Source organism: Pan paniscus, chromosome 11 (genome assembly GCF_029289425.2).
Source record: "Pan paniscus chromosome 11, NHGRI_mPanPan1-v2.0_pri, whole genome shotgun sequence".
In the NCBI taxonomy this organism is placed as follows: domain Eukaryota; kingdom Metazoa; phylum Chordata; class Mammalia; order Primates; family Hominidae; genus Pan; species Pan paniscus.
Window position 1 is genome coordinate 51,874,821 of NC_073260.2, and position 24,287 is coordinate 51,899,107.

The 24,287-nt window shown below is 41.0% G+C and overlaps 2 protein-coding genes across 3 annotated transcripts in view; both read right to left on the minus strand.

Annotated features, from left to right (window-relative positions):
- Positions 1-24,287, minus strand: part of DAPK1 (death associated protein kinase 1) — a 205,942-nt gene that overhangs the window by 159,317 nt on the left and 22,338 nt on the right. The gene's annotated exons all lie outside the window — the stretch shown is intronic.
- On the minus strand, positions 20,118-20,337 carry LOC117981731 (small ribosomal subunit protein uS14-like). The gene has a single exon (XM_034967642.3). It carries the CDS (start codon positions 20,320-20,322, stop codon positions 20,149-20,151), a length of 174 nt encoding a protein of 57 aa, XP_034823533.1. The 5' UTR covers positions 20,323-20,337; the 3' UTR covers positions 20,118-20,148.

Consider the following 24,287-nt stretch of genomic DNA (forward strand, 5'->3'; position numbering starts at 1 on the left):
GGGTGACAAGAGCAAAACTCCATCTCAAAAAAAAAATTTTTTTTAAGCTGAAATGCCTCACCGAGGCTCACCAGCCGAGGCAAGCCTAAACATTCTCACTGATGTCTGTCTAGTTTGCCTATTTTCTTCTAGTACCTTCCATGTTCGCCTAAAATTGAAACTAATGAATTACTTAGAGTTCTTGCTTGTGGTCTACTGATCCTCTAGTATTATGTGTATTTTAATTAAAGCAGCCATTACGATCTCTTCATCCCAAGTAACTGCCAGAGCTGAGATTAACAACAGTTTAGCTGTTGGTTCAGGAACCCTTTCTAAAGCTCATTACGCACTTCCTAACCCTGCACCCGGGAGCCTGGTTTGCAAGGAGAATTGGGGAGATCAGTCAAGTGGAGGCCTCAGATTTTCTGAATAAAAGGTGTTAAGCACTTTGGCAGCTGGTCTGACAGCCTCTGCTCTTCAGGAGTTTTGTACTTGCTGCAAAGTGCAGGGATAGCTGATGATAATCTTCCAGATAGGAAGGCAAATTTGAAAAGCCATCCATCAAATTCCGAAAGTAACCTAGATTGTGTGGGGACAACCACCAACAGTACTGAAGATGGGCTTGTCCTCAGGTCCAGAGTGGCCTTGTCTGTGAGAGGGTGGGGACTGGGCTGCAAAGGTGCATGGAAGCAGAGCTGTGTCACTACCTCACCTTGCTGGGGTAGGGAATGGGACCAAATTAAAATCTTCATTGTTCAATTTCATCCTCTAGCAAAATGTCTTTCTTCCTGCATTTTGGGTACTCGTAGGAAATTTAGCTTTATGTCCGTCTTAAACACGCCTTTTAAAATGATCGTTTTCCAGCTGTCCCTTGTTCCCAGTTTGAAGTCTTACATGCATAATCCATCTCACCAGTAAGAGCCTGAGAAAAAGGACTGTAGGGACCACCCAAAGCCGGCTACCAAAAATAAATGTTACAGCCACTAAAAATATCACAAAAATAATAATTTTCAGAAAGCTGCATATTGTGTTTGCAAGGAACATTAGAAAAATTTTCTGGTGTATGTGTATACTTATATGCATATTTACGTGTACATACATTAATGTACACAAGTGTGTATGTATGCATGCATACACACATACACACTCACATATATTCTCATGTACTATATATTCTTCACCATATCTATAAAATTTTTCCCTGTTCATCCATGCAATATCTAAAAATGAAAATTTGTCATTGTCAAAAAGAATTTATTAACTGAAACTCATGACAGAGATTTGAGTGAGTGGAGTTATGGGTGATTTTTCTCATGTTTCTAAAATTTAGATAATGAATTATGTTGCTTGTATAATTTGTAAAAGTTAAGCTAACATATTTATATACTTATTCATGTATGAAAATTTGTCATTGTCAGAAAACACTTATTAACTAAAACTCATGACAGAGATTTGAGTTAGTGCAGTGATGGGTGATTTCTCGTTTTTCTAAAATTTAGATAATGAATTATGTTGCTTGTATAATTTGTTAAAGTTAAGCTAACATATTTATATACTTATTCATGTGTGTTCCTCTTCTGAAATGTTAACTGAAATAATTTCATAGATTGAATCCCTGCCTTCCAGAGGATTATATATTTACAATTTCTACCTTTATTATTTCAACATGTTTGTTTTTAAATATGACAGACTGCTAATTAAGGCCACATGAAATCTTCTGAGTCCTCAATCCTTAAAACTATAGCATAATACTATAATAAAATCCAAACACACAAGACTACAAAAACAAAAAAGAAAAAACAAAACCCTCTTCTCTTACACTTTTTGAGGATGCAACAAAATGGTCCATCTTACAGAACCATAAGAGATCACTCAAACATAGCAAAGATAATGCATTTAATGTAGATATTTAAAAAGTGAGTCTTTTACATTTTTCCCAAGTTTTTATTACCTTATCCAGCTCACAAACTGTATTGCCAAACAATGCAATGCTTAATAAAGCAATTATTTAGAAAAACCTCAGGACAAATGATTAATTTGCAGAAGGTTCCATGAAATGAAAAAATAATCCTGAGTCATTTTGGCTGATTGTGTTGTTTTTACTAACTACATAAGAATCCACCTATCTACCTCTTCAGAGAACATTTATTAACAATGTATTTTAAAGAAACTGCACTCAAAATGATTCATAGTCATATTCAACTATTATTAGGCAATGGAAATTATGTGTATGAAAAGTGTTCATTTGTAAGTGATAAGCACTGAAACTCAGACATAGGCCCATTAAGGAGGCTATTATAATTTTGTTTTTGTGTGAAGGTCTCCTTCTTGCCTTTTCTCCTCTACTGTGGTAAGAGCAATTTTCTTATCAGATCATCTGTTTTAGACATTCTTAAGCAGAACTATCACAGCCCCGACCAAGAATTACATGTTGTTTTGCACATAAATGTGAAACTTTAAGTAGCATTTTTATATGTTCTTTTATTTTAACATTCTCTAACTTGCTCTATACAACATGTCCCATATTTTAAATCCCTACTTATTAAAATAATTCTTATAAAATGTCCACAAACTTCATTGCAAAAGCAATAAAAATTTGTTTTCTAATGTCACCCATGCAGTCTATAGTACGCTAATTAATGGTAAAAAGACATGCTACCTATGAGCCAAGTTACCAGAACATCTATTTATGATCGTGATGCCATTTCATGCATGTCCATGAACTCTGTCCAGGGGAGTGTGAGGCATGCATGTGGGCATCCCATTGCTGAAGGCCCAGTGAGGGGTTCCATATTGACTCCAAAGCCAGACAGATCTGGGCAATGGCAAAGGCATTAATCTCGGACTCAGACAGACTTGAGTTTCCCCTTCTCACTGGCCGTTTGTCTTTAGGTAACTGAGCCACTCAGCCACAGCTTCTTCATCCTTAAAATGGGAATGATCTTTCCTACCTCAGAGGGTTTGGTGAGCCTTCCGTAAGTCACTGAGTGTAAGCCAACCAGTACCATAGGTACTTGGTAAATACTGATTTCTCTTACAAAGCAGAGACCATACATAGGAAAAGCGAGCCAGAATCCCTATGGCACAGGACAGCTCTGGTAAGGTAAGGAATGATGTGCATGCTGGTTACAGTGTCACACTGAAATGCTGACCACAGGGTCAGGGATGCCTGGCTCACAGCATGACTTTATTCCTTACTCTGTGTCACTGTCAGCAAATCCCTCAATTTCCTCATCTGTAAAATGGGCATGATGGCATCAGCCTCTTAGGGATGTTGTGATGATTCAGAGATGATCTATAAGAAGCAATGCTAAACACTGACACTGTCTGACCTGTCTTCAGTACTCAGGAAATGTTACCTATTATTGTTCATACGGAATTTCCCACCTTAGAAAACTCAGTATTAATCTTTCACTGCTAATCTGGGATTAAATTGAGCTAAATCATTATGAAGTCCTAAAGGTACAGATTAGTAGGAAACTTTGCTGACCCTTAGGAAAAACCCTGTAAGCTATTTTTATCTAAATAAGTCCCTGACTTTTTCTCATCAGAACCGAGGGTTTATAATTCCTGCTGCTGTCATTAAATTCAGGGTCTAAAACAATCTGAGGATTTCTATTTCTTGAAAAATGTATTTTGATTCTGTGTTGCTATCAATACCATTTTCAAGATGAACAAAGGCACTCACTGATCTGAGACCCAAACAAACAGGAAAAACATAAATAGGCATGGCCTATATAGACATGTGATAGACACAGAACAGGAAAACATGCATCACATTGGGTAATGGTAATGGCTGTACAAGTCACCATAATATCTGTTGCTATATAATACATAAATAGTAGTTCATGAAAACGTATCTTTGAGAAGTTCTACCTCTTCTTAATTGTCGTCTTCAGTTTGAAAATAAGTCTCACATTTCCTCCTCTGCATTTCTCCATTGGTTGACTAGAGTGTTTTTTTCTGAAAGCCACAAGATGCTTCTAGTTGGACAGAGTCTAAACTACAACAGCCTATAAAGTCTTTCTCCATCTTTTTTTTTTTTTTTTTTGAGACAGAGTCTTGCTCTGTTGCCCAAGCTGGAGTGGAACGGCACCATCTCCACTCAGCGCAACCTTTGCCTCCCTGGTTCAAGCAATTCTCATGCCTCAGCCTACCGAACAACTGGGATTACAGGCACACACCACCACATCCAGCTAATTTTTTGTATTTTCAGTAGAGACAGGGTTTCGTCATGTTGGCGAGGCTGGTCTCAAACTCCTGGTCTCAAGGGATCTGCCCGCCTTGGCCTCCCAAAGTGCTGGTGTTACAGGTGTGAGCCACCATGCCAGGCCCTCCATCATTCTTTAAAGTGCTGACAGAAGAACCACTTACACTCGGTTTGGACATAAACTACATAGGAACACATAAGCCTTTCCCACCAGTGGAATAAAAGTAGGAACCAATATCCAATTTTTATTAAAAAGATGTTCTATTGAATGTTGCAATTTTGTATTTTCTAAGAATGGTTTTGATAATGTGTACAGAATCAATAATATTACTGTTTGAGGAATCTGAAGTATTTTCATAAAAATGTGATAAAGTACAAGAATGTTCCTGATAATTATTTCAAATTACTTTCATTCCTGTGTGAGGCTTAGATTGGTAAGAAAAACTCAGAACATATTTCTGTGGTGTGTATGTCACAGTCCAAATGAACTCGGGGAAAGAGAAAACAGTTTGGTGTGAGTTTGCTAATTCAAAAATTATAGGTCAAGTATATGTCAGCCCTAAAAGTTAAAAGATAATTAGATGCAGGTTCCCTTAAGAGACAGGTAAGTGAGCAACTACGTTGTAGTATGATGTATATAATAATGGAATTATTTACTGTAGTCACACTGATAAGCCTATTATCAGTTATAATTATTTATCTTGGCAGACTGATTTCACAGCTTTCAGGAAAAGGTTACCTAGTAGTTCCCCTTTACTCACAGGGGATCCATTCCAAAACCCCCAGTGGATGCTTCAAACCATGGAAAGTACTGAACACTGTATCTACTATGGTTGTTCCTATATATACATACCTGTGATGAAGTTTAATTTATAAATTAGACATGGTAAGAGATTAACAAGAGGCCAGGCACGGCGGCTCATGCTGGTAACCTCAGCACTTTGGGAGGCTGAGGCGAGAGGATTACCTGAGGTTGGGAGTTCGAGACCAGCCTGGCCAACATGGCAAAACGCCATCTCTACTAAAAATAACAAAAATTAGCCAGGCATGGTGGCACATGCCTGTAATCCCAGCTACTCAAGGGGTTGAGGCAGGAGAATCACTTGGGCGCGGGAGGCGGAGGCTGCAGTGAACTGAGATGGTGCCACTGTATTCCAGCCTGGATGACAGAACGAGACTCTGTCTCAAAAAAAAAAAAAAAAAAAAAAAAAGAGATTAACAACAATAATTAGCAATAAATACAACAATTATAACAATATACTGTAATAAAAGTCATGAGAATGTGGTCTCTCTCTCTCTCTCTCTCAAAATATCTTCTACTACATATCTTTGCAACCTCAGTAAATAATTTTTTTTCTTTCCTTAAGTCGAGAACTTCCACCTTCTCACTTAAAGGAAGCATTTGACAGCTTCTTTTTGGCACATCCGAATTGCCGGCATCACTACTCTTGGGCTTTGGGGCCATTAAGAAGTAAAATAAGGGCTCCTTGAACACAAGCACTACTAGACTATGACAATTATTGACACGCAGAGGGCTCCTGAGTGGCTAACAGGCAGGGAGTGCAGACAGTCAGCGAATGTAGACAGACATCGTGAATAGCTGGACAAAGGATGCTTCTACTCTCGGATGGCACGAGACAACAGGAGATTTCATTGCTCTCCTCAGAAAGGTGTGAAATTTGGCCGGGCCCGGTGGCTTATGCCTGTAATCTCAGCACTTTGGGAGACCGAGGTGGGCAGATCACCTGATGTCAGGAGTTCAAGACCAGCCTGGCCAACATGGTTAAACCCCATCTCTACTAAAAACACAAAAATTAGCCAGATGTGGTGGCAGGCACCCGTAATCCCAGCTACTTGGGAGGCTGAGGCAGGAGAATCGCTTGAACTCGGAAGGCAGAGGTTGCAGTGAGCCGAGATCGTACCACTGTACCCCAGCCTGGGTGACAGAGCGAGACTCTGTCTCCAAAAAAAAAAAAAAAAAAAGTGAGAAATTTAAAACTTATAAATTGTGTATTTCTGGAATTTTCCATTTAACATTTTCATATCGAGGTTAAATGTGGGTAACTTTAAGCTCAGAAAGCGACACCAAGGATAAGAGAGGACTACTGTACTTAGCTTTCACAATCACATAAAACCCATGTCTTAAACTACACATCCGTACATCTTAAACTTCAGTAATTGCTTTAATATAATACAATTCTTATCACTTTCAGAAGACTTAATTTAAGCTAACATACAAAGAGTTTTCATAAAGTCTACGTATATAAGATATATGTAGCATCCATGTTTATACATAATATATGTAGTACATATATTTTTATATATATAGGCTTTTATGAAAACTCTTTGTATGTTAGCAATAAAATTAATCTTAAATTAGTTTTAATTTAATTTTATATTTTAAACTATATATGTTTAAATGTAAATAAAATATTTTAAGATATATTTTAAATATATAAAATCCAGTGGGGCTGTTTAGCAGATCTCTTAGCATCCAAATAAACTTACTGTCTAACAAACACAAAGATTCATCACAGCCAATGACACAAAAACACTTAATTTTTAAAACTCAATAAATTTTTTAAAAGCCAATAGTTTATAAAGCTTAATAATTCATTATGGTTTTGTAATTTAATTTTTTAAGTTACAAGTAACATTTAATGTCAAGCAGATGAGGTTTTGTTTTTTAATCTGTTACAATTTTCTTTTTCATATGCGGGCAATTCCTATGGAATCAGCCAACAAGAAAACAGCTGGGCAGAAAGTCATTCCCATAAATACTGGGTCTCACTTATTTCAGTATTTTAAAAGAACTGTTCAAATTTTTGTTCTAACAACCTGTCTCAAAGACAAATGAACCGTGTTATTGAAGATTTCAGTGGACTTCAGTTAAAGGCCTTTCAAAGTGAAAAAATAATAGAATCTTAAGGCGAATGGAAGGATATAGCTTTTATGTATATAACATGAGCACAGATCTGCAAAATAAACCAAAATAGACATCTACACACACTCGGACATCTACAGATATGCTTGGGAAATGACTGAATATTTACAATGATTTTCTTTGGGAGTGGAATTTTTGGTGATTTTTTTTCTTCCCAGTTCCCCACCTCCAATGGCCATTATTACTTTGATAATTAAAGGGAAAAAACTTTCTTTAAGAATAAATGGACTCCAAGAGGGCAAACCCCCAAGTCATTCTTTAGTGCCATTATTTGGCTCAATTATTAGACTATACTTCAGTGGGAAATTAACATCTTAAATTTCCTCTGAAAAGATTCCAACTATTGTCTTGGTGAATTCATTTAAACAATGGCATTGAGATTGTAGCTTTAACTTTAATTAGAATCCTTTTGACCTTAAAGTAAAAATGGGAAGATACTGAAGTCTTCAAGCCATCTGCTGAGTTACAAAGCATTTTGGGCCAGTAAAACAACTGTAATCCCTAAGGGATTTTGGATAAAAAGCTGGCAGCCACTACTTTTGTAAATGAGAGCACACTGACTCCTCTCAAACCCCCGCTTGCCTCGGGCCCTGCTATCTGATGTTTATAGCTTTAGGGGCTTGATTTTATGAGGATATTCCTTCCTGGGCCTCAGAACCAATCTGGTCCTTACCAAGATTTTCTTCTAACTTCACAGCTGCACACTTCACACCATCTGCTGCTTCCAGAAATCCTTCTCCATTAAGAACAGATGATAAGAAATGCATCCTCGCTGGCATTCTCCAATGCTCCTGCAGACACACTAATGCGCATACACAGATCATATCATATATGCCACATACATATATCTACACTTACCATGTATGCCGCACACACTACACATCTACACACATGCCAGATACTCCAGACATGCACACCATATTCCACATACACCATGTATGTCACATACCACACACATGCACATCCCATCCAAACTACACATACAAAATACACAAGTATACATACACATACCACATTCACAACACACCACACACAAAACCCCACACCATACCCAGAAACATCTCCCCATACACCCAGCCCATCAAGCAGAGCTGGCTGACTGCATACACACTATGTGATGGGGGATACTGATGCACTACAGAGGGCCTCCAAAACACATGAAAACCTCATAGGGGCTGGATGCGGTGGCTCACGCCTGTAATCCCAGCACTTTGGGAGGCCAAGGCAGGAGGATAACGAGGGCAGGAGTTCGAGACAAGCCTGGCCAACAAAGTGAAACCCTGGCTCTACTAAAAATACAAAAAATTAGCCAGGCGTGGTGGCAGGCGCCTGTAATCCCAGCTACTTGGGAGGCTGAGGAAGGAGAATCGCTTGAACCCAGGAGGCAGAGCTGCAGTGAGCCAAGGTCAGGCCATTGCACTCCAGACTGGGCGACTGTGTGAGACTCCATCTCAAGAAAAAAAAAAGAAGAAAACCTCATGTCTCCAATATCAACTTTTTCAAGGTAAAATTTAATCTAAAACAACTATTACTGCTCTGATGGTAGAACTAACACCACTACTCCACTAGAAAAATATAAAATAATCAGGTTAATTAAAGTTCTTCCCCATTGTTGAATTTTGAATAAATTTATTGTTACTGTGCCTATTCAAGACAACAAAGAATTTAAATAAGAATAAAATATTCTCAAAGAGAATATAATTTGCCCTAAAGGCAAATAACATAGGAAAAGTAGCTATAAATACGCAAAAGAAACAAGATAATCCTAGTAAAATTTGAGTCTGACATGGGTAGGGGTGGTGGGGTAAATCAACTCCCTGATTTATTTATTTATGCAATAACAAATAAAGCACTTAAATCAGTATTTTAAGTGCTTTAATTTTTATTGTGTTATTTATTGGTTAAGTTAAAATTATTATTCCCCAAAAGATTTTTACAATTCCCACATGACTTGCAGATTTTTTTTTTTAACTAATTGTCAAAATCTTAGGCTCTTGGCTTTCAAAATCAGTACAGACAGATAAGAGCTTTAAGTATTTTGCATTTCCCCAGAGGAAAAAGTCAGCATCATAAACCACACAGGTCACATGCTCACGCACACGGTGTCTTAAAAACACCTTCACTTGCAGATAGGCACCAAGACTTACACCTTCTACCCTCGCCCATCCTGAGAACATGTTTGGGAGCTCTCTGCGCTTTGTGGGTCCAAGAACAAACCAGAAAACCCAGACATCTCACACTAGTACCTCTGCTACATGTCCTTAACCCAGAGGCTGTAGCTTTAGGGAAGGGGCTGCTTTGGGGACACCAAACTGCTCCTGAGCTCCTAGAGCATGCAAGGGCTGTTTTGAGCAATATACTAACCTAGAAAACAAGAAAGAACATAAATGAATCAGCTGGCAAGCCCCACTTCACTTGGGAGGCGGAAGAGGCTGGGGACAGGTATAAATGACCCTCTTTGAAAAATCAAGTATCATTCTGTTTCTCACTACCAAGGTAACAGTCTGCTGTGGAAATTTCAGAAAACCGATGAGCAAATGGAAAATAAAAAGCACCCAGATGTAATCCTCTGCCCAAAGATAAGCACCATGGGCCTTCCGGTTTACATCTGTGTCACCTTTTCTTCCCCTCTTACATACAAACATATTAAGTTGCCTTAACTCTGTGTCTTGGGGGAAGGATATTACTATACCATTGCCTACTTTATTTAAAATAATATATATTTATTTAATGATTTTGCAAAGAATTTATTTAGAAAGTTTATGAATCGCCATAATCTAAGATATCTTGAATTATGTTCCTATGATAAAGAGAAATAAAATACTGGTGGGCTATATATTTAGGTTAAGTAGGGCAGAGACTAAACTTTCTTGGAGAAAAAAAAATCACATTTATAGACAGTATTACATTAAAGGAACATTATATATTTGATATCAAAGGAGACCTTCACACATGAGAACCCCAAATTAGGATCCCATACAGACCAAGTTTCAAATGTTCAGCTGTTTTTTAATCACACTCAAAGCTTAGCAGGGCTTATAATTTTTATGTAATTCAATATCAAAAGACAGATTAGTTTCCCATAAAATACTAGAATTAAACACTAAAATAAATCTAAAAAACACTAGTGTGATAGAGCATGCTCATAAGCATCTCTGTGCTGATTTTCTGCTTGATGATGCCTGGAGAACAGTAATCCCCCCATCCTTAAAGAGAACGAAAGGGGGGCTAATGGAAATGCAGTTCTCAAGCCAGAGGTGACACCAGAAACAGGGGCCATTAAAATAGACAGAGCTTGGCAGGATTTGCCTGGGGCTAGAAACACACAGAAAACAGAAAAATGGATGGTCTCTGTGTTATCTGTGTATCCATTTCCACCACGGGCTTCAAGAAACTAAGAACTGATGGTGAGGATTTCTCCTTTAATCTTCTGAATAACGCTTTCCAGAAAGTGCTCTTCCTATTGATAAACACATTTGCACACATCAAATCAATTACAGAAAATAAATCAAGAATCGGACACAGTGGCTCATCCCTGTAATCCCAGCACTTTAGGAGGCCCAGGCAGGCAGATCACCTGAGGTCAGGAGTTCGAGACCAGCCTGGCCAACATGGCAAAACCCCGTCTCTACTAAAAATACAAAAATTAGCCAGGCGTGGTGGCACGTGCCTATAATCACAGCTACTTGGGAGGCTGAGGCAGGAGAATTGCTTGAACCTGGGAGGCGGAGGTTGCAGTGAGCCCAGATCGCGCCACTACACTCCAGTCTGGGTGACAGAGCGAGACTCCATATCAAAAAAAAAAAAAAGAAAAGAAATCAAGAAAGGACAGCTCACACTTTAAAAATAAGGGTATCTAACAGGAAAGCATTTAAACCATTCACTCTACCTGTCCCGACAGCGCTTACCTAACAAGAACACTGCAGATGCATAAAATGATTTTTGCTGATCCTCAGGTTGGAAATGGAATCCCAACTAAGGCATCCTACTAATAACTCAAAATAAACTCAATGGAAAGTAAACATCTATGAAGTATCTGCCTAGGAATCAGCATTGTATGTAGGGCCTTCGAAGATCCAATGAAATGTCCAGTGTGGTACCCCTGCCCTTGAGAGCAATGATTGGGAGAGGCAGAAATTGTCAATTTCAAAATTGTCAAGTCAAACCAATTGGAACAGCATGGCAGCGTTTGAAAAAAAAAAAAAAAACTGTCAAAATGAGCCAACTGCATTTTGGCCATATGTGTGGCATATCGCACATTGCACATATATTGAAAAGTATGCCTAATGTTTACCATGCATTTTTTCCTAAGAATTCATGGCAGCTTGCAAAATTAAAAAAAAAGAATCGCAAGAAATTGGAATAATAATTCCCACAGGATCACAGTCTAAGAAAAGTGTTTTTAAAATTGCAAAGCATTATGCAAATGTATAATTAAACGGGCCTAAAGGACAGGAACCTGAGAACTGCTGTTAGAAAATGAGTGGACTCGGCCAGGTGCAGTGGCTCATACCTGTAATCCTAGCACTCTGGGAGGCCATGGTGGGCGGATCACCTGAGGTCAGGGGTTTGAGACCAGCCTGGCCAACATGGCGAAACCCCGTCTCAACTCAAAATACAAAAATTAGCCGGGCGTGGAGGCATATGCCTGTAATCCCAGATATTTGGAAGGCTGAGGCAGGAGAATCGCTTAAGCCAGAGAGGCAGAGGTTGCAGTGAGCCCAGATCACGCCACTGCACTCCAGCCTGGGTGACAGAGTGAGACTCCATCTCAAAAAGGGCAGGGCAGGGCAGAGCAGGAAAAGAAAAGGAGTGGACACATGGACCAATTAGAAATTGTTCCTATCATAAAAAATTTCTTTGACTGTCAAAAGGTTCCTCACTGGTCCTTCAGGTAGCAGGTTGCCTACGTCTTTCAAAGCTCCAGGAGCCTTCTCTGCTCATCTCTGCTCCCCAGTGGTGGCTAGCACCCCACAGGAGCAGGTGCCTTCCAGCCTGAGTTGGCCTGAGGTCTTGGACCTGTGCACCTGGCTGGTGCTGCCTGTGAACACATGAACACTCCTTCTCCTGCCCCTGGATGCGGTCTGAGAGAACATAAATGTGTTGCAAAAGTTAAAGGTGTCAAAGACTTCAGCATCTTTACTTTCACAATACTGGTCTGGTGCCTAAGCACTGGTAAATGTAGTTCTCCCAACAGTTTCTCAAAGACTGCATTACTTTATGGACAATTTCATTCTTTTATTTTTACATATAGATATGCATACATATCCACACACACGCATGTGTATATATATTTTATGTGCATGTACACAAAATTTACAATGTGTGTGTGTGTGCATATACAGGCACACATATTTTTTTAAGCCAGGCCTTAATTACATTATATCATTCTGCTTGTTCCCATCTGCTTTTAACTCCCACCTTTTATTCCATTCAGGAAATGAAAATATTCCACACCCTTCAGACTATGCCTAATTAACAGTGGAAATAAAAGCAACCTATTGTTGAAATGTACTAACATCTGCAACTTATTCTGAAATACATCAAAACTGAGATGGACAGATGATTGTACAGAGAGGCGATAAAGGAAATGTGGCAAAATGTTAGTAATTACAGACTCTGGGTGGAGGGCAAATTGGTGTTCCCTGTACAGTTCTACCAACTTCTCTGTATATTTAAAAATTTTCGCAATAAAATGTTGGAAGAAAAGAGGGAGAGGTTAGAAGAGGAGACATGAGGCTTTTTCTTCTCTCAAAGCACTATTATGAATGCCTGGCTCCATGTATTCAACAGTTTACACATTTCTTTCATTGTCTAGCATTTTCAGTTTTGCATAGGGGGTATAAAAATGCTATCAAAATAAGAATTGTTACATTATAATATACATGAAATGAATACATTTTAGGTTTTAGAATTTTCTTAAAAAACATAGGATAAAGGCACAACATGCCTACCCTAATGATATAAACCAGGGGTCAGCAAACTTTCTGCAAAAGGTTAGAGGATAAATATTCTCAGGTTTGAGGGCCACATGGTCTCTGTCACCATGACTCAACTCTGCCATTGCTGTGCAAAAGCAACCAGAGACCAAACAAATGGGCATGGGTGTGTTCCAGTAAAACTTTATTTATGAATACTAAAATCTGAATCTCATATCATTTTCACGTGGCACAAAATATTGCTCTTTTTAAAAATCTTTTCCAATCATTTAAAAATGTAAAAACAATTCTTAGCAGAAGGACTCTATAAAAACACAGTGGGCCAGATTTGGCCTTAGAGTTACAGTTTACTAACCCTTGAAGTAAACCATAGGGCCTTGGCAATGTGTGGCACCAGTTAATCATGGCACTGTGTGATTGCCAACATGAGGAAATCAAAGAGTGGCATTAATGCCAATTTGGCCAGAAAGAAGAGATCGAGCCTAGCTTAGCACTAAGGCCTGTTCAGGAACGTGTTTGTTAGTAATGATGATGCCTCTTAAAAGGCAAAACCAAGAGTCAGGCCCATAAGCATTAAGCATTTCCTAGAATACATTAATATCAGCCCAGGGGGCACATGGAGGGAAAACTACTGCACAATAAGGAGGCCCTTGGGGATTTCTCTGAACTCATCCCCACCTCTCAGACTTGCCTCTCTTCCTGCATTCCAATATTCTCTAATATTCTGTGGACATTCCTTTATGTTCACAGGAAACAATAAGACACAATAGTTGAACTTTCAGGCAACCAGCTTTTTAAGCTATGTACAATAGACAGCACCTGTATGAAATCCTGGGCATAATTCTGGTTGTGACAGTTCAATGCCCTACACTGGGGAGAGGACTGTTTTTTCTCAGCATTACACTGAAGTGACAGCTCCTCTGCCTTTTTCTACTCATCCTCAGGTCAATATTGCAGCACAGGTTTGCACCAGTCTGAGACACGCCAGTCTTTGCTGTGCAGTGAATGCCCTCTTACCCCCAACTTCTCCCTTCACCACCTACAAAGGCTTCAGATGGACTCACTGTCCTAACTATTCTTCTTTCTATTTATTCTGGTTCCCCAAATTACAAAGTATACTCTATGAAGAAAACACAGGAAAGCCCCAAGGGAAAAATCACGTCCATTTTCAAATATTGTTTCTTCTTTGAATGACCAGGCCGGAGGCTGGTGGCACCAGTAATGAACTCCAGCCAGCTACTGGCAGTGAACATCGGGTATGGATAGACCAGCCCTCTAGTCAGAGGGGACTCACGCACAAGCTATGACCCACACTGCAGTGGAAACGAAAAGCTCGCTGAGCCCACTGCGTGCAACAATGCAATGATCAGAGCATTTTATCCTTAAATAATATTTTTGACCTAGATCTCTCCCCCTAGCCCCTTCTCACTCCAGAGAAGGAATTAGATAGATACTTTAAAATATATCCATGCTTCCACTTGACTATCCAAAGGGTAAGCATTTCCTAAATTCACTGGTCTCTGTTTTTAAAAGGCCTGATGCTAATGCTCGACTCACAGCTGCTCCATCCCCCTGGGAAAGGAAGTTACTTAAAATCTCCTTTGAAGAAGAGACCTGCATGAATATGGAGAGGTCACTGGTCTGGCCCCAATGACTACCTTTGTTCCAGTGAGGATGACCTTCAAAGGGCCCTTGGGGGTTTCTTTGGATGTTTGTTCCCACCTGCGACAAGGAGGCTCCCCTCTGTGCATCCCTCATGTGGCTCCAGCACATGAAACTCCTATGTCACAAAGGGAAATCGGCTCAGTCTGTCCCATAATGTCAGAATTCCCTAGATGGTGGGGTTTAAAAATTAAATAGCATGTCTCTCTTTTTAAAGAACCAACTTCATATTCCTCAAACAGAAAGAAATTATTCTGAAATTTCTGAAGAAGTACAGTGGATAAAAGAACTTTTCATCCATTATTAAATCTAAAAGGGAGTGCATGGGACTGCATATTAACTTCCTCTTCCAATTTCAAAACGGGTTAAGGAAAGTAGACTTAAGATTTGACCCTTGGAGACACTGAGGTTGTTAATGTGCTTAATATAAATTCCCCTTACAAAACAGACTTGAAATTAACTTGCACATTTAAAATCAAGCTACCCTACAGAGGGCTAGATGTAGGAACTGGTAATACAGCCTGTGTTGGTTAGGCAGTGTCTTCGAGATTAATACTAAAAGTTACAAGATCTCTCAACTGCTTCCCCAGGACTTCTGACGACCAAATCAAAGTGGCAGGCTCAGGGTCAGCTTATTCCTCACATTCTGGAAAATATTCTAAGTTACCGTGAGCGGAATAATAACAATAGAACATAATGGGAACCATATAAGTTCTCACTGGGGAAAAGAGAGGGGCAAGATTAGGCTGTGCTTTTTCCATTCCAAATCCCAGAAGGGGAAAGCCTAAATAATAAAAACAGGACTGCGTTGAGGACTTAGGCACATTCTCTCATTTCGTCTGCACAGATATCTAAGGAAGTTCTCATTATCTTAATGAGGAAGCAGGGGTTCTGAGACGCTTGGGCGGGCGGCATTAGGGAAGTTAGGGAGGCATCAGCTCCTCCTCTGCACCAAGCATTCTTATGAATCCCAAATTTTTTAAAGGCCCAGAGGTGAGTAGGAGGAAATTTAGAGCAGATGACCACAGAACAACAGAACAGGTCTGACCTGCTCTAGGGGCAGGTGACAGGGACTCGCCTCCTGGCATTCTCCCAGCCTAGCCTGAGCCCCTTGGGTCTGGTGGCTTCTTTGCTCCAGGCAGCCTCAATGCAGTCAAGGGTCCTTGCAGATAAAGGCATGTCCACTGCATTCCACGTACTGTTAAAGCTCTGTCCCCTCCTGTGCAACCTGGGCCTTCCCTCCACCTTTGCAGCCAAGAAATAAACACAAACTGATAATCCAAAGACTGTGCCATGCATCCCCCAGAGCATGTGGTATACACTCCATAACTTTTCACTGAGCATCTACTATGTGTCAGGCACTGTTGTAGACGCTCAGGATAAAACAGACACCAAATCTCCTCAAAGAGTCACAGAATAAATGATACCCTTAATTTTTAATTTAAAAGATAAATTAGTAAGATTACGTTAGAAATACCTTAGAAACTACTAGGTACTAGTGTTACTGGCAGCGAATCTGTATGGGTCTGCAGCAACCTCAATTCTTTTCTCCTCAAAAGAAAGAATTCGACCAAGGGGTCCTAAGGCAGAAGAGACTGAGGCAAGTTTTAGAGCAGGAGTGAAAGCTTATTAAAAAGCGCTAGAGCAGAAATGAAAGGAAGTAAAGTACACTTGGAAGAGGGCCCAGGAGGCGACTTGAGAGATCAAGTACGCAGTTTAACATTTTGACTTGGGGTTTTACATGTTGTCATACTTCTGGGGTCTTGTGCCCCTTCTCCCCTGATTCTTCCCTTGGGGTGGCTGTCTGCATGCTCAGTGGCCTGCCAGCACCTGGGAGGTGAACATACACAGTGTGTTTACTGGAGTCATATACATGGCTCCCTTGAAGCATTCTTCCCTTACCAGTCGAATGTCCCTGGAAGGTCATATACCAGGGTATATAGTGCGGCAGAAAATGGGGTATGGTGTGAGGTTGGAGGTGATTTTTTTTTTTTTTTTTTTTTGTTGAGACGGAGTCTTGCTCTGTCACCCAGGCTGGAGTGCAGTGGCGCGATCTTGGTTCACTGCAACCTCCGCCTCCTGGGTTCAAGAAATTCTCCTGCCTCAGCCTCCCGAGTAGCTGGGAGTACAGGTGCACACCGCCACACCCGGCTAGTTTTTTTGTATTTTTAGTAGACATGGGGTTTCACCATGTTGCCCAGGCCTGAGCTCAGGAGTTGGAGGTGATTTTTATAGGGAGGTCAGTTTGGCTTCACTGAGAAAGTGACATCTGAACAAATGCTGCAGAAGATGAAAGTTAGCTTTGTGGCTCTCTGGAGCAAGAGCATTCCAGGAAGAGGGATTAGAAAAGGCACGGTAGGCCGGGCGTGGTGGCTCACGCCTGTAATCCTAGCACTTTGGGAGGCTGAGGCGGGTGGATCACCTGAGGTCAGGAGCTCGAGACCAGCCTGGCCAACATGGCGAAACCCCATCTCTGCTAAAAATACAACAATTAGCTGGGAGTGGTGATGTGCACCTTTAATCCCAGCTACTCGGGAGGCTGAGGCAGGAGAATCACTTGAACCCAGGAGGTGGAGGTTGCAGTGAGCTGAGACGTCACCATTGCACTCCAGCCTGGGCAACAAGAGAGAAATTTTGTCTCAAAAAAAAAAAAAAAGAAAGAAAGAAAGAAAAGAAAACGCACTGTAACAATAAGCTTCCAAATGGGTAAGACATCAAGGTGCTTACGCACACTCAAGTTCTCTCAAGTCTGATTCACATCAGCAAGTGTTTAAAGTATGCTGCTCTCTCACAGTACATTAGTATCAGTGTCAATGGAAGTGGCTTGGTGCACAGAATTCAAACTACCTATATGTGTATTGGTGTATGAAATATCGTGGGATGCATGTGTGCAATCAAAAGGTTTCTGAAATTTAATTTTCCATTTCAAAGTCAGTAGAAAGGAGGATTAATGACTTCGGCATTTTGGTCAGCAAACAATTGTTCGCAGACAAGGTCTCAGCCATAAGATTGCTTCCCATCCTAGGATTTTCTCCTGGCTTAACGTGTGTGCTTCGAAGAAGTATTTTAAATGTCACTTGCAAAAAGAGGAGGATGTGAAATAAACACCTGGGAATAGTCCCAATAATCTGGCCAGTAACAGTTCAGAAAGAAGCTCAGTGTTTGGAAACTGTCCAAAGAAAACATTAGGCTTGTGTTTTGACATATTTGTTAATGGAAGACAATTTTGCACACACACCTATTTAAGTGATGTTTAAAGGCTTTAGGGATCTTTTGCCAGCTCACCTTCCCGACAGACCTAGATGCAGAGAGCATCTAATTCCAGGAACGGACCTCACCTCAGCAGGAGCAAGCTCTATTTTGTGCTCTGCTGGAGCCAGCGTGGCCAGCCCTGGCATTCCCTGTACAGCGCATGGTCATCCGTGTAAGTCCGGTGAGTAACAATGGAAGCAGAAACGTTACCGTGGCATGGAGTTGCTGTTTCTAGACTTGCAGACCCAGCAGGCCGCAAAGACTATTGGGCCTGAGAGGAAGGAATCAGTGTCAGAGAGCCAAGAGGCCCATCTCCTCCAAGCCCCTCAACCTAGAGCAGAGGATCTGAAGGCAAGCGATTAGCCCAAGGACGTACAATGCTCAAGGGCACATAAGTCAAGGGCAAAAGCAGAGTGTCTTCAATGCCACCCTTGGGTGGTTTTACAGTCACTGGGAGACCAACACCTAAAGAGGCAGAATGAATCTCTACACCAGGCTTTGCTCTTACAGAATGTTTATGGAATTTTGTTTCCATCAGCTAAATAATCACAATTAACAATGTCATGGGTCCTTCACCTTCAGGTGTCCTCTTTCACAGTCAAAGGCCCTGGGCAACTGGTTCTTTCTTCCCCTTCCTTCTTGGCCCCCACTGCTAATGGGAAGAAATTCTGTCTTACAATCCTCCAACTGTTTTTGAAGTAGAAACAGCATATGGGGATGGTTATGTTTGGGTTCTGAGTTTTCAGAGAAGTCCTTATAACATATCTAATTGGCATCAACATCAAAGAAGGTATGTTGTTCACCAGAGAGAGGAGAGAATAACCAAGGATGGCTGAATGGTTAGCTGTCAATCAGACTTGGGCACGGCGACACCACCACTACCATCTCATCACCATAAAGGACCACTCAGTACACAATTATACAGGATGACTTGGGGGATGCTGCCCAAAAACCTTTGCCCTCAAAAAAAAAACACCAAATATACCTGGTTAGAATCACAATGATTCTCTAGAAAGCTTCCCATAGACTAGTGGAGGGAAATAGAATACCAGGAAGGCATTGGAAAAATCCAAATGTCATTCAGTTGGTGAGTGAATAGACTGTAGCATATTCATACAACAGAAAACTCAGCAATAAAAAAGAGATGAACTATTAACATAGACAGCAATGTGGATGAATTACAAATGTGTGATGCTAGCCAAACTTAAAAGGTATATATGCCATGATTCTATTTCTGTGTCTGTCTTGAAAAGGAGACACTGCAAGAACAGAAAACTGACAGTGGTTGCCAGATGAAGGGAGGTGGGGAGCATTAACTCTAATACACACATGGAAATTTAGGGGATTATGAACTATTATACGTCCTGATTGCAGTAGTAGTTCCATGACTATGCATTTGTTAAAACTCAGAATTGCATATTAAAAGGTGTGAATGTTACTGAACACAAACTATACCTTTTTTCCTTCTGTTTTTTTTTTTTTTTAATTGTAGAGACAGGGTCTTGCTACATTGCTCAGGCTGGGGCTGAATTCCTGGCTGTAAGCGATCCTCTTGCCTCAGTCTCCCAAAGTGCTAGGATTACAGGCATGAGAAACCACTCCTGGCATATAAATTATACCCTTAAAAGGAGCCAAAAAATCTAGTAGAAATCAGTAAAGGAGCAAAACCCAACAAAAATTTTAAATATTTACTGTTTCTTGGTAAATTTAATATTTTAAAAACAAACTTAAAGGGATACTCGATCTGCAGGCCTATAGCTCAACTGACTATTAAGCCTGGTCATGAGCTTCAGAGCAACTGAGCCCTCACCCCAGGAAGAAGGCAAGAGGGAGGGGAAATTAAGCTCCTCAGACATTCAGCACCTGCCCCATGCTGGGTGCGAGGAGCTGGGAGCAGCCACAGTGCCAGGTCTGAGAGAGCTCACGAGTGGGAAGAGAGAGGAAAACATGGTGGAGGTGGAACCGAGGCCCTCAGCCCTAACAGGGCTGCTCTGACCAAAAGAACCGCCTCAGGTTCTTTTTGGAAACTGACATTTTGGCCTTCATTTATTCAACGCATTTTTTGTTGTTGTTGTTGTTTCAAATGTTTATTTTATATACAAAGAACTATCACGGTTTTTCACTGAGTAGATGCCTTGGATAATCCTTTGAAGGAAGATCATTTAGTCCAACTTAATGAAACCGATATCCTTCACGTACTGACGGAAACACTGGCGGCACATATTGAGGCCATATTTCCGGATCAGACCGTGCGGGTTGTTTGAACAGACGCAACAAGAGCGAGAATCCTGGCCGAATTTTCGTGGGTGACTCCAGTACAGCTGCTGGTGACCCATCCTGCTCTCAGGAGTGCAACGAGGTAAAAGGAAGAAGCTCTATTCAACGCATTTTTTAGGTAAGCACTGCATTGGGCAGGGTGAAAAACAGACGCAGAAAGTTCTGGTACTCATCCAAACACACAGGAAGACACAGTCTTCCACCCAACTGTTTGCACAGGGTCATCCACAGGCTCCTGATGGGTACAAGGGACCCCAGGGAGACCTCAGGGTGCACTGTTCACACTGTTCGGTTTTTGTTTCTGTTTTTAATCTTTTTATTTCCATAGGTTATTGGGGAACAGGTGGTGTTCAGTTACATGAGCAAGTTCTTTAGTGGGGATCTGTGAAATTTTGGTGCATCCATCACCCGAGCAGTAAACAATGCACCCCATTTGTAGTCTTTTATTTCTCACCCCCTTCCCACCCTTTCCCTCTAAGTCCCCAAAGTCTATTGTGTCATTCTTATGCCTTTGCATCCTCATAGCTTAGCTCCCACTTATGAGTGAGAACATACAATATTTAGTTTTCCATTCTTGAGTTACTTCACTTAGAATCATTGTCTCCAATCTCATCAGTTTACTGCAATTGCCATTAATTCATTCCTTTTTAGGGCCGAGTAGTATTCTATCGTGTATATATACCATAGTTTCTTTATCCACTTTTTGATTGATGGGCATTTGGATTGGTTCCACATTTTTGCAATTGCGAATTGTGCTGCTGTAAACATGCGCATTCACACTGTTTGGGGTGTGAAAGGACCTGGCTGGTGTCTCCTGGGATTCTGGCAAGAAACCCACCCCGGCTCTACTGTTAGGCTCTGAGAAAGAGGAAGTTCAAGGGCTCAAGCGTGTGCTTCCCAACTTTCCACGTCAGCTTAGGGAACACACAGAACTGATCTCTATGTCCCCTGCAGCCTGAGGGAACCACCTGAGGGCCCTGAGGGTGAGGGGGGTCCCAGACCCAGCATGGCTGGCATACAAGGGGTGCTCCCTGACTCTCAGGTCCAGCTGTGGGAGGAGAGATGCAGTGGGCCCAGAGACCTGAGGAACAGTTCCAAGGTCAGGGCATGCTGGAATGTGCAGGGCCTTTGGGCCAAGAGAAACAGGCACCCCTTCCCCCAGGGAGAGGCCCAGAGCATCAGTGGACTCCAGCCCCTCCTCTTTAAGAACCTCTATCGGGGCACAAATGGCTCATCCACCAGGAACGCCTTATCCAAGACACTAACTTGCCTCTCATGGGCTGTACCTGTTTCATCCACCTTGCTGAGTAGAGATACTGCAGACCATCTTTCAACATGTTTAGACAGTGCACTCACTAGCATGCCTGTGATTCTGAATATAGCAAACATAAACACCGTAAGGCTTGTATTTTCCTAGAGTGGGATTTCATCAGTCTAGCTCAAGCTTCATTTCTGAAGCTCTTCACTCCCCAGCTCACAAGAGCTCCTGGAAACAGCAGCTTTGCTGATTCCCTACAGCTACCAACAGTGCAGGAAATCTCCCTGGTTGAATCCAGCCAGCCCTCAAACCATGTTTTGATGAGCAAATGGTAACTGAGGGACTCTGGAAAAACTACGCCTGGAGCCATACTTCACACTTCACACGAAAATAAATTCCAGGCAAATCACAGACTTAAACATACATAATAAGCCATCAAAGTACTAGAAGAAATTATGAGAGAATATTTTAAAAATGAATTTAAAGTGGGCTGGACACGGTGGCTCACACCTGTAATCCCAACACTTTGGGAGGTCAAGGTAGGCAGATCGCTTGAGCCCAAGAGTTTGAGACCAGCCTCAGCAACATGGCAAAACCTCTTGTCTACAATAAATTTTTAAAAAATCAGTTGGGTGTTGTGGCTCGTTTCTATGGTCCCAGCTACTCAGGAGGCTGAGGTGGAAAGATCTTTTGAGCCCAGGAGGTCGAGGCTGCAGTGAGCCATGATTGTGTCACTGCACTCCAGCCTGGGCAACAGAATGAGACCCTGTCTCAAAACAAATAAACTCAGAGCGGTAAGGGCCTTTCTAACTGTGATACAAAACCCATAAAAGATTAAACGAATTTGATAAATCCGACTATTTAAAAAAATATAGCTGTCTGGGACGGTGAAAGACTTCTGGAGATGGATAGTGGTGATGGCTGCACAACCAATGTGAATGGACTTAACGCCACTGAATGTGCACTTAAAAATAGTTAAAATGACAAGTTTCACATTTTATCACAACACAAAAAAATATAATCATGGGGAGAAAAGTACCAGAAACAATGCCAAAAGACAAATGACAACCTAGAGAAAAGATGCGCAAATCATAACATGAACATAAAGCTATTTAATATATAAAGAGCTCCTACAAATTAATAAAAGTCTACAAACCTAGAGAAAAATGGGCAAAGAGTATGAGTAGAAAGTTCAAAGCAGAGACAAATAGTTCTTAAACATACTTGAAAACATGCTTACACTTATTCATACTTAAAAACTGATGAAACTACACTTATCAAAGTGGCAAGAATCAAGCAGATGTGAGACAGGGAAAGAAGCCAGCCAGCTTTCTCTTGTAGTTGGGCTGAAAACTGACTTATGGTCTATGAAGAGTAACTTGGTAACACCTACAAGAATGACAGATGCATGTTCTCTTTCATCCAGCAATTCCACTTCTAGGAATTTACCTACAGATAGCTTCAACATTTTATACAACAGCAATCATTGCAGAATTGCTTATAATAGAAAAATTAGAAAAGAATCCTAAAAGTTCACAGATAGAAAGGGTTAAATAAATGACAGTAAATCATAGAGAAGAAAAAGGCATTTCTTCCTACGTAGTAATGGAATGATTTTCAAGATATGCTATGAGGTGAAAAAACAAAAAAGCCAAAGGCAGAACAATGTGTATAACATGCTACGATTTCAGTAAAAACATGAAAAAATTTATGTTTATTGTCTTAAATACACATAGAATATATATGGAATGATCTCAAGACTCACTAGAAGGAACTAGTCACTGGAGGGCAAGATACTGTCTTTGACTTTCGAACTGTGTGAATGTATTACATATTTCATTTTAAAAGATGTAAAGGGACCTGTCTGAGAACAAAAATATAACTCTTGTTCTCCATAACTGGCCATTCTAGTTAAGTATTGTTGGTGACTACTGTCTTAGTCCATTTTCTGTTGCAGAATGGGCAATTTATAAATAAAAGCAATTTATTCAGCTCGTGGTCCTGGAGGCTGGGAAGTCTAAGAGCATGGCGCTGGCACCTGGTGAGCATCTTCTTGCTACATCAAAACGTGGCAGAGGGCATCGCATGGCAAGAGGGCAAGAAAATGCTCACTAACTATGCTTGGGCCTCTCTTCCTCTTATAAAGCCACCAGTGGCGCTCCCACAATAACGCATTAATCCATTAGCCCTTTCATCCATTAACCCACGTATGAATTAATCCATTCACGAAGGCTCTGCCTTCCCAATCACCTCTTAAAAGCCTCACCTCTCAACACTGCCACACTGGAGATTAAGTTTGAACATGAGTTTTGAGGGGATAAATATTCAAACCAAAGCAACTACCATAAGTCATCAAACTGCTAGATAAGAAGGTCTTCTCTTTCCTAAGTGATGGGTAATAAAATTGCCAAAAGATTGGATAAAGCTGGAAAAAAAGTACACCGAATGAGATGTCATCCTTCTCCTCTTCTTTGTACCACAGTGCCCCAGTGCTGACATCCTAGCGGAAGGTAGGACATGGCAGCTGAGTTCTGACAGTGGAGATGGTCTCTGGTGCCCCTCCTTTCCTGTGATTCCTCAATGCCCACCCTGGACCTTGTCCTCATGGGATAAGAACTGGAGTCCCATGGACTGGCTCCTGGTCCCAGCTTTGAAACCTCATTCATCCATCTCACCAATATTCACTGAATCTCTAATCATACATTCAGCACCTCCCTGGGTCTGGGGCTAAAGACTGAATAAGACAGACAAGCACCTGCCTTTCCA